The sequence below is a fragment of the Brassica rapa genome, chromosome A04 (assembly GCF_000309985.2).
Source record: "Brassica rapa cultivar Chiifu-401-42 chromosome A04, CAAS_Brap_v3.01, whole genome shotgun sequence".
NCBI classification, from domain to species: Eukaryota; Viridiplantae; Streptophyta; class Magnoliopsida; order Brassicales; family Brassicaceae; genus Brassica; species Brassica rapa.
In genome coordinates this window covers 14,908,379-14,925,838 of record NC_024798.2, presented here as the reverse complement: position 1 = coordinate 14,925,838, position 17,460 = coordinate 14,908,379, and the positions used below count along the sequence as shown (strand labels likewise).

General features: G+C 30.4%; 1 protein-coding gene across 1 annotated transcript; it reads left to right on the top strand.

Annotated features, from left to right (window-relative positions):
• Positions 1-12,339: 12,339 nt before the first annotated feature.
• Positions 12,340-16,413, top strand: LOC103864787. The gene is made up of 5 exons (XM_009142560.3): positions 12,340-14,578; positions 14,661-14,819; positions 14,902-15,113; positions 15,369-15,633; positions 15,812-16,413. Exons 1-5 carry the CDS (start codon positions 14,369-14,371, stop codon positions 16,124-16,126), a joined length of 1,161 nt encoding a protein of 386 aa, XP_009140808.1. The 5' UTR covers positions 12,340-14,368; the 3' UTR covers positions 16,127-16,413.
• Positions 16,414-17,460: the final 1,047 nt, after the last annotated feature.

Below are 17,460 nucleotides of genomic sequence, written 5' to 3'. Positions count from 1 at the left end.
AGAATTAGATTGAAGTATGTGAGAATATGGAAGAGTGGAGAAACAAACATATGTGATGGACGCGACTCCATTTTTCCGACGTCTTTACAACCGCTCCTTGGCCTTCACTTTCATTTATCCCACCAATCATTACCACCGCTTCACCTCCTAAACATCCAAATAAACTAAGTATTAGTGATGAGCCTAACTCACACCCAAAAGCTAGCTCAAGAGTGGAAGATTGCCCATACACGTATATATTGCCCAAGGAATCAACACCCACACGATGTGGGATGTTAATAGCCCCTCTCGAGATGTGGGTGGGAAACGGTCCTTCGGAAACAGCTCAAGCCCAACATCTCGGACATACCACAACAAGATGGGCCATTTGTATAGACTACATAGGTAAGAAACTGTTTATATAAAAAAATCATCTGCTGAGCTTTCACCATGGACTCTGATACCATATTAGTGATGAACCTAACTCACACCCAAAAGCTAGCTCAAAAGTGGAGGATTGTCCATACACATATATATTGCCCAAGGAATCAACACCCATACGATGTGGGATGTTAATACTAAGCTTCCAGTCATCAGAAGTTGTATAATTTCAACTTAGGTTTGAGCCGTTTGGCACTTCGACTGGCCTTCTCATATAGACAGTGAAGCCCTAAAAATTTACATTGATCACAGAGTAATGGGAGGAGTATAGGGGATCATCGATTGAAGACATTTTTCTGAGAACATGAATGGGAACATCAGGCGTTTTCCAGCTCCGTAACTTTACTCCAGTGTCAAAGCAACAACGATAAGGATAAGATGTTCCCCTAGGGAAGGACCCGTTTTGTTTGGTGCATACTTAATGGGCCTCTGATATTGCAAAATGTTGAATTAGAAATCGTGGCCTCTAATTGAACGCAGTCCATGAAAAAAAAACCCAACAAATGGTCAGCCTGTTAAACAACACCGGAGTACGCAACAAAACCCGAGTATGCAACAAAGTTATAGCATCCGCAACGGAGGTTTATCACGAGTACTTAACACAAAATCCTAGGTTAATATGAATACAATAATATTACAAAACTTAAGTTAGCTAAGGATTGATCCTTAATTCAAGATTATAAGGATTTGGTTCTTACAGACGTGGCACCATGCCATTGGATCGGTGAAAATTTTAATTTCACATGTTTTAAAATTTAATATTATATTTTTATATTTAATCATGTATCTTTATATTTAATCATGTAATAAATAAAAGTTTTAATGGAGTTAAATCTATTTAATATTCACCAAAATTTTAAAATTTAATATTTTATCTTTATATTTTATTGTATCTTTATATTTAAACATGTAATAAATAAAAAATTTAATTTCACATGTTTTAAAATTTAATATTTTTTAATTCCTAAGAACTCCAAATTAGAGAATACTATTGGACATACAATTTTGATTAGAGTCTTTAACTACTCAAAAAAAAAATTTTAAAAAATAAATAGTTTAATAATGCTAAGGACTCTAATGATGGTAACGCTATTGAAGATGCTCTTACAAAGAAAATGAATTGGCTGATGTGTCACCCTTTGGTTCATCTATTATCTGTCATCAATCGAACTAGAAAAAAAGACTTATTTATATATAGAAATAAATATTATTATTTGACACAAAAAGATAAATAATATTTACTGCTAATTAAAATATATTCTAGTTATAGGAAAATTTAGTCAAAGTTTGATTCTATAGAATCCAAGAAACCAATAAATTATACATATATAAAAGCCAACTTTGACCAAGTTTTCCAATGAGTATACTTTAATTAGTAATAAACAATATAAATATATATAATTTATTAGTTTCTTGAATCCCACAAAAACAAACTTTGACCAATTTGTCTGCATAGAATATCCTTTAATTAATACTCATTCCGTTTCATATTAAGGGTCGTTGTAAAAAATATTTTTCGTTACAAAATAAGTGTTATTTTCGATTTTCAATACAAAATTTATTAATTTTATGCAGTAATTTATTTTTTTATTGGTTGATATATGGTTAGGTGTATAGGTAATTGTGTTTTTATATAGAAAATGTACAAAATTAATTGTTTCCTTAATCTGTGTGCCCAAAGTCAAAATGACATTTAATATGAAACAGATGGAGTACTAAATAATATATATTATTTATTATCATATAAAATATATATTTGGTCAAAGTTTAGGATACAATTATATATTTATATATAGTTTACAAACTAAAAATCTAACTGAATATGTTTTCGTAGCCCTCTCAAGTATAATCAGTTTTAAGAACGTTGATCTATTCAAAGTATGAATCTCTGGTTTAATATTTTATTTCTTATATTTGCTTTATACTTTGGGTTTAGTGAAGCTGGTTTATGCCCAAAAAACACTGTGGTTTTTCAAAACAGCCTAGCTCTCAGTCAAAGTACTCTCAAAGTCCATTGCAGATCCTTCGACGATGATTTAAGACCTCATTCTATACTATTTAAAACTCCTCCTTATAATTTTAGTTTTCATGATGATGTCGCTTTCGCTACATGGTTCGACTGTGACTTGTTCCATAAGGGAGAAAATGTAGAATATCAGCGATCGTTCAGAGCATATAGAGGTGCTTACTTTTTCAGATGTGGTGCGCTATACGTGTGGAACGCACGAGATGATGCTATCTACTTATCAAAAAATCGTAAGCCTGAAAAATTAATGTATTATTGGATTAAAGATTAATGTTGAGGACATTTAGTTTCCTATTTCATCTTATGAATAAAAATAAGCTATGTTGACTATTTTTCTTTGGTGTTATAATTGTTTTTTTTTTTTTGAATGAATGCTAAATTTTATTCATCAAAAAACCTTTTTACATCAAGTGAACCTTTATGTAAAAGAAAATCTACTCCTATCCCTTTCCCTATACATCATCTTCAAAAAAGGAACAAAACTTCCTAACCAAGCAACCCTGTATTTACACTCTAGTAGCAAACCAGAACTGCAAAATATTCTCCAATCCTTTGACTCCCGTTGCCTGAATCAGGCTAAGCTTGTTACGGACAGCCTTGTCCGTGAGCTTAGCTAACACCCTTACCGGCAGGGCTTGCTCACCGTGTCGCCTCTTGTTTCGTTCCCTCTACCAAAGAGTACAATGTCACTTGGAAGGTGTAGCGAAAACAGAAGCGCTTCTTCTTTTCCATGCCCACATCAGTAAGTAACCTTAAGAGATCATCCCATTTAACAGAGTACGAGCTGCTTAATATACCTCTCATGAGATGTTCCCATAGATGTTCCCATAGCTTTGGTGTTATAATATACACTAAAATGATTTGATTAATTATGTCTTTATCTGATTTTGGTTTTTAAATCATCTATATCTATATCTATAAAATAAGCTTCTATCTCTCTTTGGGGGCGTTGGTTGCCAAGTTGCGGTTCCAGTTTAAATTTTTTACTCCATAAAATTCGAAGATGGACCTTAAATGTTTAATGAATCATTATAATTAGTATGCCCATAAACGACTCACGCTACTTCCTTCGTCTCCGTCGTTTTGAGGTCACGTGTTTTTGTAACTGTAGATTTAAAGCAAATCCTCCCAATTGTGTAATCGTCCCGGAATTGCTTCCCATTCATCTTTTGCCAAAGCCGTAACGCTTCCAATGTTATTCATTGAAGAAACCCACTAATCCCACTACGTCTTAAGTTGCAGTTCCATCAATTTGATTCAGTATAAAAAAACACCGCCTGAAAACCCTAGACAAATTCTTCTGCTCCTCCTAATTCATATCTAGGGTTATTTCTCGATATTACACGAAGCAACACGAACGTCAGGTACGTTGACCCCCCTGTTGCTATTAGTTTTGCGGACCAAACCATGTTCTTCGTTGAGATTGCTGCGACGGTAGAACGGAACCAGACAAAGAGCTTCCGGTGGTTCCGCAACTTTGACACAATCTGATTTGGCCAACACTAAAACTTACTTTCTAGGTTCTGTTTAATCTATTTCCTTCGCAAGCACATCAAATAACATCGTTATATAACCCTTGAAAGAAGTCTTTATTAGAGGATAACTATCATTTGTATAGCATAGATATTATTCCTTTAAATGGTGGTTTGTAGATTTCTTTGGGGAAGTATACCGGCTGACCAAGTTTTCCATCTCATTCTGGATTTGTCTAGAGTCTCTACTTTTGACCTCATTGTATTCAGTTAATTTATTGGTTTCGATTTTAGTGTTTTCTTTAATTAACAAAAATTAAAACAATTTAAGCAAGAAAACACGAGTTTACTCGAAGGAATATACAAATTGAAGACATGTCTTAGTTTGATTCAGTGTCTGAACGCAAAAGAAAACAATTTATTTTTCTGCAGGAGATCAATAAAAGCTAGAAACAAGGTGAAACCAGAAGTTATTGCTCATGCTCACAAGTTTTGGTTAATTAATTTCTGAATTTTCTTTGTTTCTTTGATGGTTTCATCTAACAGGTATAGGAGCATCAAGTGCACCCAAGGTATAGGCAGAAAAAGAGATATCTTAAACGAGAAGATTTTCACTTTAAGCCCTTTAAATTATCAACATTCTCTAGGGTCTATGGTGTCTTCTTTGTTATGTTACAGAAGACAGTTAAGAAGGAAGGATCCATACAATTTTTGGCGTAATGTAATGCTGATGACAAAGAAAAACAATTAATTTAAGAGCTCTTCTATAAACACATGTCAGCATAAATCACTAAATTGACTTCTCACTTAATATATACTAGATTTTGACCCGCGCTTAGAAAGCGCGGGTTTTTTCCGGCAAAAATAAAAATTTAAATTGATTATTATTTTGTGTTCATATAAATTTTTTAAGATTAAAGTCACCATGATTTATATTGATGTGATCAAGCATCTACGTTTTTAAAATTTGGTTGAAATGTTTTTAAAAATGATGTTTGTTTGTCTATTCCTTTTTAATAGAATAGATGAGGATTCATTTTTGTTAGAATACAAAAAAATATCTTATAGAAATAAAAATTGATTGACTATCTATGTATCATTTATCAACCAGATATCACATAATCTAGTTTATACATCAAATTATTTTTAAAAAGGCATGTCTACTACACCTGTATCTCATATTTATTTGATAATGTAACTTTAACTATATCTTCATTTTATTATCTACTAGATTTCCTATAACAATAAACTAGAAATATTAACAGACTAAAAAGGATACTATATAAAAATGACTTGGCTATTTTTAATTATAAGATTAAAACAGACATTTGAGTAATTTGAAATCTGAAATCTGAAAGATGAGATATTTCAGAATTAACTGGCTAAAATATTAACAACCAGATTATATGTTAGAAAGAAGAAAAATAACTAAACCAAGATACTTTTTTGGTCAACTAAAACGTGATAATATTTATTACTATCAAGTATATTTCATTTATGGAGAATTTGCCAAAGTCTGTTTACGTGAAATCCAAGAACCCAATGAATTATATATATATACAATACTTTTTTGGTCAACTAAAACGTGATAATATTTATTACTAATTCAAGTATATTTCATTTATGGAGAATTTGCCAAAGTCTGTTTACGTGAAATCCAAGAACCCAATGAATTATATATATATACACATATATATATATATAGCTGCATACTAAAATCTAATTTAATACTCATTTAGCAGCCTTCTCAAGTATAATCAGTTTTAAGAAACGTTGATTAAGTCAAAGTAATGAATCTCCTGTTTGATATTTTATTTCTTACATTTGTTTTATGTTTTAGGTTTAATGAAGCTAAGTGCCATAAAAACACCTTGGTTTTCCAAAATAGCCTAACTCTGAGTAAAAGTACTCTCAAAGTCCATTGCAAATCCAAAGACAATGATCTAGGCGATCACTTTGTGAAATTTAATGATCCTGCATATAATTTTAGTTTTCATGATGATGTTTTCTTTTTCACTACGGAGTTCAACTGTTACTTGTTCTGGAAGGGAGCAAATCTGGTATATCATCAAACGTTTATAGCATATGTAGGTGCTTTCTTTTTCAGATGTGGTGCACTATACGTATGGAACGCACGAGATGATGCTATATACTTATCAATAGATCGTAAGCCTGAAAAAATCATGTATAATTGGATTAAAGAATAATGTTGACGAAGCTAAGTTCTTATTTCATCTTCTGAATAATAAAAAAAGTTATGTTGTCTATTTTTCTCTGGTGTTAAAATATACACCAAAATAATTTAATTAATTATGTATTTATCTGATTTTGGTTTCTATCATATATCTACATATTAGGGATATGCATATGTTTACATAGAAAAGATCTCACCTCATGTTCGCTTATTAACTGGGTCCAAATACAGATGAAAGTCTGTTATCAAATTTCCACACATGATGTACTCGTAAGAGGGGTAAATATAGGTGCTTAATTTTTCGGAAGTTTGTAAGAATGTTAAATATCACTAGTTCTTTGTGGATGTGATCGTAAGTGTTGCATCGATATACCATGCAATTGTGGTAGCATGCACATTAAGTTAATTAGTGTGTGTAAACACATAGTGAAATATGTTTTTTTTTGTTTTGGCAGAAAGTACATTTTTGCGGTTTTGGCAGAAAAGTGCATTTTTGCAGTTTTGGCTAAAAGTGTCTTTTTATTTGAGTGGAAAAGTACGTTTTGACTGTTTTTGCGGGAAAATGTATATTTCACTGTTTTGGAGGAAAGTTCATTTTGGCGGAAAATGTGTTTTTACGGGTTTAGCCGTAAAATGCATTTTACGTGACGATTTTTGTGGAATAAAGTGTTTTTAGATTTTACAGAAAATTGTGCTTTTACGATATTTCCCGAAAGTTACATTTTATGAGTTGCCAAAATGTGCAACTTTGCATTTTTTTTGCGGAAAAGTGTATTCTTACGGTGTGTTCTTACGGTGTCGGAGGAAAAGTGCGTTTTAACGGGAAAATACATTTTTCGATTTTGACAGAAAAACTATTTTGCACAAAATAGGATTTTTGGTTTGATAAGAATATTTAGTTTCATGGTATTAAATTCAAAATATCATTTTGAATTAAAAAATATTTTTATTATTTATTATTTTGGACTGGACTAGATACATCCAAATGCACCATGAAAACTCAACCTCATTTGGATGAGAATTTGAGGTGAGTTGCCAATTTAATTATATATATAATAATTACTTACTCTTCAATTATTCAATATATATTTATTATTTTATATTATGTAAAATGCAAAATAAATAATAGCATACATAAAAATATTTATATACCGAAAATTCATCATGCGCAAGGCGTGGATCTTATAGTTATTTATTAATCTTTGATATTGATGGTTAATCCAAGAATTTGATTTATTATACATAAAATATGAATGATAAATAAATCAAAAACCGAGAAAATAATTATTTTATTTTTTGATGTATAATCTAACAATGAAAATATAGAGGGAGGCAGCTTAGCTCACAGATAGAATTAATTAATATTAAAACTCAGCATCATAAACATTAATCTCTAATCCACTTGTGCTTGAGCTCCTCTGGTTCATCATTTTTTGATAAGTAAATTGCATCATCTCTAGCATCCCATGTATATAACTCACCGCATCTAATGACAAAATTTGCTGTATATGCTCGAAAAGATTGGTGATACTCCATAATTGCCCCCTTCCACAAGTTACAATCAAATTTGGTTTTTGAAAAGACGATGATATTATCATGAAAACTAAAATTGTATGCTGGACCTTCGAACTTTACAAAGTGATCACCTAAATCGTCGTTTCGAGATTTACAATGAACTTTGAGAATACTATGACTGGAAAAAAGGTGATTTCGAAAAGTTAAGATGTTTTTATGACAGTTACGAGCTTCGTTTAACCCAAAATACAAAGCAACAATGACAAAAAGATAAACAAAAATGTTCTTCATTGTCTGAAACCAAATTTTTTTTGGTAAAAAAAAACCAATGTTTTTTTTGTTTTTATAAAAGTAGTAATACTGGAGAGAGTCCAATTACCATGCAAGAAGATTACAAAATTTATAGATTGTATACGCTTGTCAACAGTAATTACGTCATATCTTCTTGAAACAAATTTTAGTCAAGCTGTCGACAACTGAAAAAAAAGAGGGTCTCTAAGGGCCTGACTGGTTCAAACGCAGCGGTTGCGGTTGCGGTTGCGGGAGTTTGTGGATGCGGGCGGTTGCGGTTTCTAGCGGTTTTAAGAGATTTGTACGACTGGTACTGCGGTTAAAAATTTGTGCGTTTGCGGGTGACTTATGACTGGTTAACTACCAAATGCGGTAACAGTCAAATAATAAATTAACAATATTTACATTTAATATAATTATAAAAATATCAAAAATCATAAAATTATAATAAATATAAAATTTATATTTAGAAAGTTATAATTTTAATTTTTGAAAATTTATTGAAATTGTTTTTATTATAAAATTTTATAATATTAATTAAAATAAAATAGATATATTTTAATATTTTCATAATTTTAATTTTAAATTTTTTATTAAATATTTATTTCTTTGTATATATATTGTTTTAAAAAAAAAGAAAAAAATTTTACCCTCCCGCAACCGCCCGCAACCGCAAACGCTAGCTGGAGCCAGCTTTTGAATTTATGAGATTCGGAGCGGTTTGAAGCGGTTTAGGGCGATTTGAGTGATTGTTGCAAACCGCCGACAACCGCTACCGACCGCAAAAGCTGCGTTTGCGGGTGGTAGCGGGAAAACCAATCGCCACCTAAGTACATTAAGAGCATCTGCATCGCTAAGGTTTCTTATTTTTTATTTTTTTATTTTTTTCTTTTGACTAAAAAAAAAATTAAAAAAATTCCAATCGCGAATCGCCACGTGTCGGTAGGGTCCGCGAACATTGCAAAAACCATCCAATACACATCTCTTATTCTGCAACACCGTGCCCCCCCCCACCCTTTAGAGACGCTTACTTCATCGCGATGCAGATGCTCTAATAAATGTTTTCATTGCACTATTTTGCTGGTTTTAATTCTTCTTCTTTTTCGTTTGTCTAACAATTAATCATTTAATAATATATATTTTGTCATTTTTCTATAATTTAAATGAGAATTCACTTATCTAACTTTTTCGTCATAAATAAAATCTAAGAAAAATTAATACTCCATCCGTTCCTTAATGGTAGACTTTAAAAAAAAAATTGTTTCAGAAATATGTGTTTTTTTGTGTTTTATATGAAAAAATTGTAAACTTCAAGAAAATTAATTGATTTTATTAAATTAATATTGGTTAAAAGTTATTAAAATTGAAAATTACAGAAAACGATACATTTATTATGGTAGTTTAATGTGTTTTTTAATATGTGTGAAAATATCTATTAAAATATCTATCTTTGTGAAACAGAGAGAGTATAATTTATTTGATCAATAAGTTTAAATTTTTATTTATTGTAATCAAAAAAAGAAATTCTAGAACTAGCTAATATTATTTGCCAAATAGTTCATATAATATTACACATAATAATTTATAGTCATTAATTGTAAGAATTATGGAAAGTTTATATAATATTTATTTTTTTCATAAATAATTTATTCATAAACTATGTAAAGTATAATTTTAAAAAGTAATGCTCCATTCGGTTCAATTTAATTGTCGTTGTAAGAAAAATAATTTGTTTCAAAATAGAGAAAAATTTTACTTTTACATTTTTTTTGGTATCACTATTGAACTTTACCACCAATCAAAAGACATTTTCATAAATATCACATTCATTAATGTGTACAAGATTAAATAAACCTTACTTTATCTTTAACCCATTATCTTCTTTCTACATGTTGAGATCCATCTTTTCTCTCCGTCGAGATCCATCGACGTCTCCGCCAAGATCCATCGACGTCTCCGCCGAGATCCATCGTCGTCTCCGTCGAGATTTATCGTCTCTCACGCAAAATTTATTAATAAGATTCTCCACTTTATTTTTCTATTATTGGTTGAAATATGATTAGGTATATAGGTAATTGTGTTTTGGTTTGAAAATATACAAAATCATGTTTTTTAAAGTTTTATATGCATAAACCTAGAACGACAATTAAAATGAAATGAAGGGAGTATATAAAAAACAGTATAATAGCTTTATTTACATTATTTTATACATTTACGGGGTTCTAGTTTACACAAAAAAAAGTTATTATCAACGAAAAAACATAAAGCAAATTAGCTTAATATACTAAACAAAGTGGGATACCATAGAATAGGGGGGGGGGGAATGGTAATGATGGAGGGGAAAAATTGGGAGGGGGGGGGAATAAGGTATGTAGTGCAAATAGGGTAAATGTTGTGGGTAGGAAGTACAAATTCTCAGAAACATATGACACTGGGGCCTAGCGCATGAGACATGTATCCTCCTTAAACTTTTTTTATTTTCCGCATGATTTAAAAAAAATTAACGAGCACTATAAAATCAGACAAAGGATCTCTTTATCTTTTTTTTTTAACACGCAAGATCTCTTTATCTTAATCCCCTTTTTAGAAGAACATGGTATTTCATATACATTATGCATCTCATAATCCATGTCTGCTAAAAAAAAATCTCACTTTCTGCATGACTTTTCTTATGAAATCCCATTATATCTTGTCATAGGATTTACTCATATATGTTTAATGATTATACTCTTATATTTTTAAAAGGTCGGAAATGTTATGAGAGCGATTTGAAAGTTGATGTATTAAAGTGAATAAATTAATTAATTAAATAATTTAATCTATTAATTTAAAGTCATATTTTTATTTACTATTAACTATTCATAATACATCCACTTAAAAAAATAGTTAATATGATGTATTTGATTATATACATTAATAGTAAATTAACTATAAATTTGATTTTTTTAATGATGAACAAATTAGCTCAATATACTAAAAAAAGTGGATATCATAGAATGGGGAAAAAATGGTAATGATGGGGTGAAGAAAATTTAGGGGAAATAAAGTATGGAGTGCAAATAGGGTAGATTTTGTGTGTAGGGAGTACAAATTCTCTTTAATTATAACAAAACTCTTGAGAAAGAATCTAACTATTTTTATAAAGTAAAACATTAATTAATTTCATAATTAGTAATATAATATTGTTGTAAATCACTGTTAACTAAAATTTTAGTATAAAACAAGAAAATAAAATTTTATACTATTTTTTTATAAATTTTATAATTGTATTCTGTATTATATAAAAATAGAAATGCTATATGCATTATATTTGAAAAATTATATTAAATATGTCAATTAACAAATTTATATTTTTAAAATTTTCATTTCAATTAATTACAACTCATCAGTATAATGGGTTAAAATTCGTAAAGTATGTGATATTTTTATACAAAAATAAATTTATTAATACAGGTTAAACTTTTATATCTACAAATATATATAATATTTTTATTTAATTTGAAACTCACAGAAATATATTGTTTATAAATGAGTATAAAAAATATAATAGTATATAATAACCTTTAGTTCATATACTATTTAAGATTTTGTTATTAGAAAACTATGAATTTTAGTAATTCATTTAAAATATTAATGAAAAATAAAATTTTAATTATAAATTTATTTATTTTATTCTAATTATACCAAGATATGTTGAGAAATATTTAGAAAATATCACCAAAACTAAAATATTTTTTATAAAATAATATATTAATGTAATAACAAAAAAAAATTCAAAATTCATGTAATCTTCCAAACTCAAAAAATTTTTTTGTCATCTCCAAATTCAAAGATAGTTGTGAATTTCTCAAAATTCTTGACAAAATACAAAGTTTTGAAAATAACTATCAAACTCGAAATGATAGTATTTCAAATTTTACAAAAGATAAAATCATAGATAATAAAGAATATCTTTTTGAAATGCACCACGAAAAAACAATCTACATATGCTGTAAAAATTAAAAGCAATATAATATTTTGAATTCTTAACTAAAAATAAGATAAAACTTAATATCGTAACATCCACAAAATATCCTATCTCAATAAAATTTACTAATATAATATGATAGATGCTACTATGTATAAAATTTACTATAATAATAGGTCTATCATATTTGATAAAAATAGTGTTTTTATTTATAAATACCGTAAAATACTAAATAATATATGTTAAAATATATTATTTTAAACGCAACAGGTAAATATAAATTATCGTCAACATAATTATTTCCCATAATATAAATAAATAAATTTAAAAATTTATTATATGCATAAAAATTTATTATATGCATAATGTATAAGTTAAAGAAAAAACATATTTTAAAGGAGGTTCTTTATTTGATTATTTCAAATTGTTATTTTATTGTATCTAACTCGAAAATATATTAGTAAGTAATAAAAAATAATAATAAAGTAAAATGTAATAAACAAATCACTATATATTAATAATTCCAAATAAAAAATAACAATACTATTATAGAGTTACACAATATATAACACTAAAAAAAAATTATATATTTAAAATATTTGTAATAATATTAGATATATTAATAAAATAAAAATATCCACACGGACGTGCGGATTGAAATCTAGTTAGAGTATTAAATTAGATATTCTAGTATTAAGAGCTTCATGAAATTTAGTTAATTTATTTTATGAGATTATCTCTTAAATGAAAATATATTATAAATTAGTTGTTTTTGAATTAGTTAACTATTTTTGATTTGATAATATTACCATTAATAAATGTCTTAAACTAACATTTTTGATGGTAGCATGGATTATAAACATATGTTAGACGAAAATTAATTGTATATAATGTTTTTGTTTTAATATAATAGATAACAATGTTGTAAAAAAAAAAGAATAGCTAACAAAAATGAGGATGCTATCGAGTGTTTTTGTAAGACTTGTATGACACTGAAATTGAGCTAAGATCAAAGCATATTAACCAATCACTCATTTAGTTCTTTTTTTTACAACAATATAACTAAACTATCAGCGCTGCGAAAAATTTGCGGGCAAGAGATATTGATTGTGATCAGCGTTGTAGTATCTGTGGTGTCGAGTAAGAATCCATTAATTATGTCCTTTTTGAATGTCTACCAACTTTACAAATTTGGATTTTGTCGAAGATACCTTCTCTTTTGGGTGTTTTTCTTTCTTTTTCGGTGTTTACTAATATGAATTATCTTTTTTGGAGGCTACCGAGATAATATGATTTCAGTTCATTTCCTTGGACTATGTGGTATATTCGGAAGAACAGGAATAATAAGCTATATTCAAACAGAAATGGCGATCCTCAGGAAATCTTACGAATAGCGAAAGTGGAAGCAGTGGTTTGGGCAGATGCCTAACTTACGGTTCCTGTCAACCATAATTCATCTTTCTCCTCAACAGAGTGGCTGTCATCAGAGCAGACCAAAGTTTGTTTTGTAGATGGTGCATGGAAGGCAAATGATAAGTTCTCAGGCCGAAGATGGTTTTGTAGGACTAATGGTTCAGAAAAGAAGATGATGGGAGCAATGAATCTCCGAAGAAGCTTATCCGCTTTACATGCTGAATGTGAAGTTTTTATATGGGCTATGGAATACATGAAGATCCACAATTTTTCAGACGTAACTTTTGCAACAGACTGTTCTCAATTGGTGAAGATGATGTCATAACCTGAAGAATGGCCAGCTTCTGCTACACTATTGGAGGAGTTCCAGTGCAGTAAGCTTTTCTTCCCTTCCTTCAAGATCCGACATATTTCGAGAATTCAAAATCTAGTGACGGACAAGGTGACACGAGGTGCTAGGTGTTCCCATACTGCTATGTTCTATGTTGAGCATATATGCTGGTTTAATTATCACTCATTTAGATCAATAGGGTACATATTTCGAAAGATTAAAATCTACATTGTAGGTTAATTTCGATAAATTTATATTTGGGAAAGGTCGGTTTTTAAATTTCACATTGTAGATTACGTTTTCCATCCCCAAAATTTCGCAAACCAAGTTAGTGAGGGTAGAAACTGAAAGTTAATGATAATAAAATTCAAATTTACTGTTGGTTTATTATTAATGTAAACAATTAAATATGTCATATTAACTAATTTTGTAAGTGATCATACTATGATTTGTTAATAATACATAAAAATAGAACCATAAATTAATAGACTAGATGATTCTAGAATTATACTCTGTCAAATAACGTTTTAAGAAACTGAAACAAAGATTTTTACCAAAATAAAAAATAAAACAATGAGATGTCAAAATAAAAAACAAAGAGTAAGACCGATCACTAGCTGGAATAAAGGAATATCCGGATATCCAAAAAGAAAAAAAAAAAAGAAACTTGGAAAAATGGCAATCCAACATATAGCTTGTTGGAATCAAATGAGATAGAAACTTTCAAATTCATACAAGAATGAGGCGTATTGGATTTCACAACTTAAATCAACAAAGAACAAGGAGGGTACTTACTTCTTCTTCTTCTTCTTCTTCTTCAACTGTTCTTCCTCATCTTGCACCATCATGTCAAGAAACCATTCTCTCACCCCAAGATCCAAAACCCAAAACAGATCTTCCAAGCAGTTTCAGCTTCTTGCGAGAAACAAAGCCATGCATTTCTTGCCCGGTACGTTTCTCTTACTTCTTCAGAAAACTTGTAAGGACTACATTTTTTGTTTTCACAGTGTACTTATATGTTGTGAAAACAGAGGAATCAAGTTACAGATTCAGTGAACAGAGTTAAGCTCCGAGATGGGAGATTCCTTGCTTATAAAGAGAGAGGTGTTCCAAAGAACGAAGCTAAATACAAGATCATTCTTATTCATGGGTTTGGAAGCTCCAAAGAGATGAACTTCTCTGCTTCAAAAGTATATTATTTTGGGCCTTTTTGTGGGTTTTTAGGTTTTTTTTGTAAAGTTGTCTTTATCTTATCTCAGCTGGATTTTGTAGGAGTTGATAGAAGAGCTAGGCGTATATTTTCTACTCTACGACCGAGCTGGATATGGAGATTCTGATCCAAACCCGGAACGTTCGTTGCAAAGCGAAGCACTTGACATAGAAGAACTTGCTCATAATTTGCAGATAGGACCCAAGTTTTACTTAATTGGAGTTTCCATGGGATCATATCCCACGTGGAGTTGTCTTAAACACATACCTCACAGGTAAAAATTGTTCACCATCAACGAGAGCTTGTGGGTGTGATTAACTTAAGGTTAATATCAGTGGTTGATTTTTTATAGTTAACACCCCCAACAATCGTATAAAATATTAATATTTATGGTCTTATCGTAGAAAATGTTATAATTTTGGTTTTATTGTATAAATGTTAAATTTTGAGGTTTTATATCGAAGAATAAAAATTTATAAATATTCCAGGCTAGTTTTTTTTTTTTTTTTGAAAAAGGGTTTGCTTGCAGGCTAGCTGGAGTGGCGTTTGTAGCTCCAGTGGTAAACTATGGATGGCGGTCGCTTTCTAAGAAGCTTATAAAGAAAGACTACAGGAGGGGGATTATAAAATGGTGTTTTCGACTATCAAAATATGCACCTGGGCTTTTACATTGGTGGATCAGTCAGAAACTCTTCCCATCAACTACTTCAGTCCTTGAAAGCAATCAACTCTATTTCAACACCAGTGATATTGAAGTACTCAAGAGAACTACCGGTTTTCCTATGCTTACTAAGGTAAATCCATACCTTATATATATCACATATGAGCTTTTTGCTTATTCGGTTTAGCTGGACTTACTCTGATTAATGTTCTGATTATTTGGTATAAGAACAAATTTTGGTTTGGTTCGTTGCAAGAAATCTCGATTTGGTTTGGTTCAGTTCAATTTTTAGTGGTCTTATTTGCCTGTAGGATAAACTACGGGAAAGGAGTGTATTTGATACTCTAAAAGACGATTTCTTGGCGGGCTTCGGGCAATGGGACTTTGATCCATCTGATGTAAGAATGAGTGGAGAGAACTCTGTTCATATATGGCATGGAAAGGAAGACAAGGTGGTTCCGTTTCAACTTCATAGATGCATCTTGAAGAAGCTGCCTTGGATCAAGTATCATGAGATACCTCATGGAGGACATTTGATCGTACACTATGATGGTACGTGCGATGCGGTTCTAAGGGCACTATTGGTCGGGGAAAATCAAAAGTTGTATCAACCCGAACACAACTAACTCTCTTGTGTTTGGAGACTCATACGATTTTAAATTGTTAACAAGCATTTTGTCATATAAGAAATTAAGAACTATAATACAATCACAAAACTATATGAAACACACACACACACACACACACACACTGATTATGGCATCTACAACTACAATATAGAGGAAGGAAATGGAGCAATACGTCTTTAACTTGTGTATGTATAGAAGGTTAACTATTTATCATACGAAATTACTGCAAATTAGATTCAATGAAATATCTCATAAAATGTAACTTACTGAAAGTTTAAAACAAATAACAACACAGTGAAATCTAATTTAGACTAGACATTAGCACAAGCAGAATATACAGACCTCAACTTATCAAAATCTAGACACACCAAATATCCACATTTTTATCATTATAATTAAACCAGGGAGTAGCACAATGTTCACACCAAAATTGAAGAGTTGGATTTTAGAGAAAATTAAAAATCGAGTGAGAGTAAAAAAGACGATGAATAATGAAAAAATTGGGTGATGAGTCAGGAAGAAGGGTGCTGACGTGTCAGGCCCTGGTGAGTTCATTATATAATAGATGTCAGATGTGCTTATTTGATGTGGAAACAGACCTGTCAGTTCGTGCGGAGAAGAAGAAAAAGAGATAGATTGGTGTAAAGATGCCTCTAGCAGCTGAGAATGGGTAAGTAAAATACATGTTTCTGAATCATTTGTGGCAACTTTACATGGTAAAGAAGATTTATCTATGCAGGTGCTGCGCGTAAAAGTCCTCTAAGGTCTCATGCTAATGAACTCCAAGCAGGATACCCTGCTCTTTCGTCCGAGATATGCAATACAAGTATTATAGAGCACATGTAAAAGACTAGTCAAGTAAATAGAATTCGAGGATGGCTAAAAAGAAATGTTCAGATTTGTGACCTTCTTTGTTACTTCTTCCCAAATAAGTCAGGTATCGTAAAGAACAGCCAAAACATCCAAACAAAACAAAATAAAATGTCTTCAAACCAATGAAACCTAGCTTAGAAGCCTAGAAGGAGAGAAGAAAACACAAGCAAGCATAAGCGTTTAAAGATACATCATCTAATCCAATAATGTCCCACTTGTTAGTAAGATAGCAGTTGGATGTGTTTTTGATTTCAACTTTTCTCAAATGGTTGTTTTGTCGACTAAAGAAAAAGGTGGAAACGAGTGGTACTTTTATGTTGAACGATCATCTCGCAGGTTTTGGGATTACGAGATGTATTTTGAGGTACCAAAATAACTTCACCGTTTCTAGTTGTACCTTGTACCCTGAAATGGCTGTCATTGAGTAAATGCATCTGAGAAGGATCCAACACAAAAGT

Coding starts and splice junctions, on each gene's coding strand:
- LOC103864787 (XM_009142560.3), top strand. CDS start 14,369: ATGAGGCGTATTGGATTTCACAACTTAAATCAACAAAGAACAAGGAGG. Junction 14,820..14,901: donor TGAACTTCTCTGCTTCAAAA/GTATATTATTTT, acceptor TGGATTTTGTAG/GAGTTGATAGAAGAGCTAGG. Junction 15,114..15,368: donor CTTAAACACATACCTCACAG/GTAAAAATTGTT, acceptor GTTTGCTTGCAG/GCTAGCTGGAGTGGCGTTTG.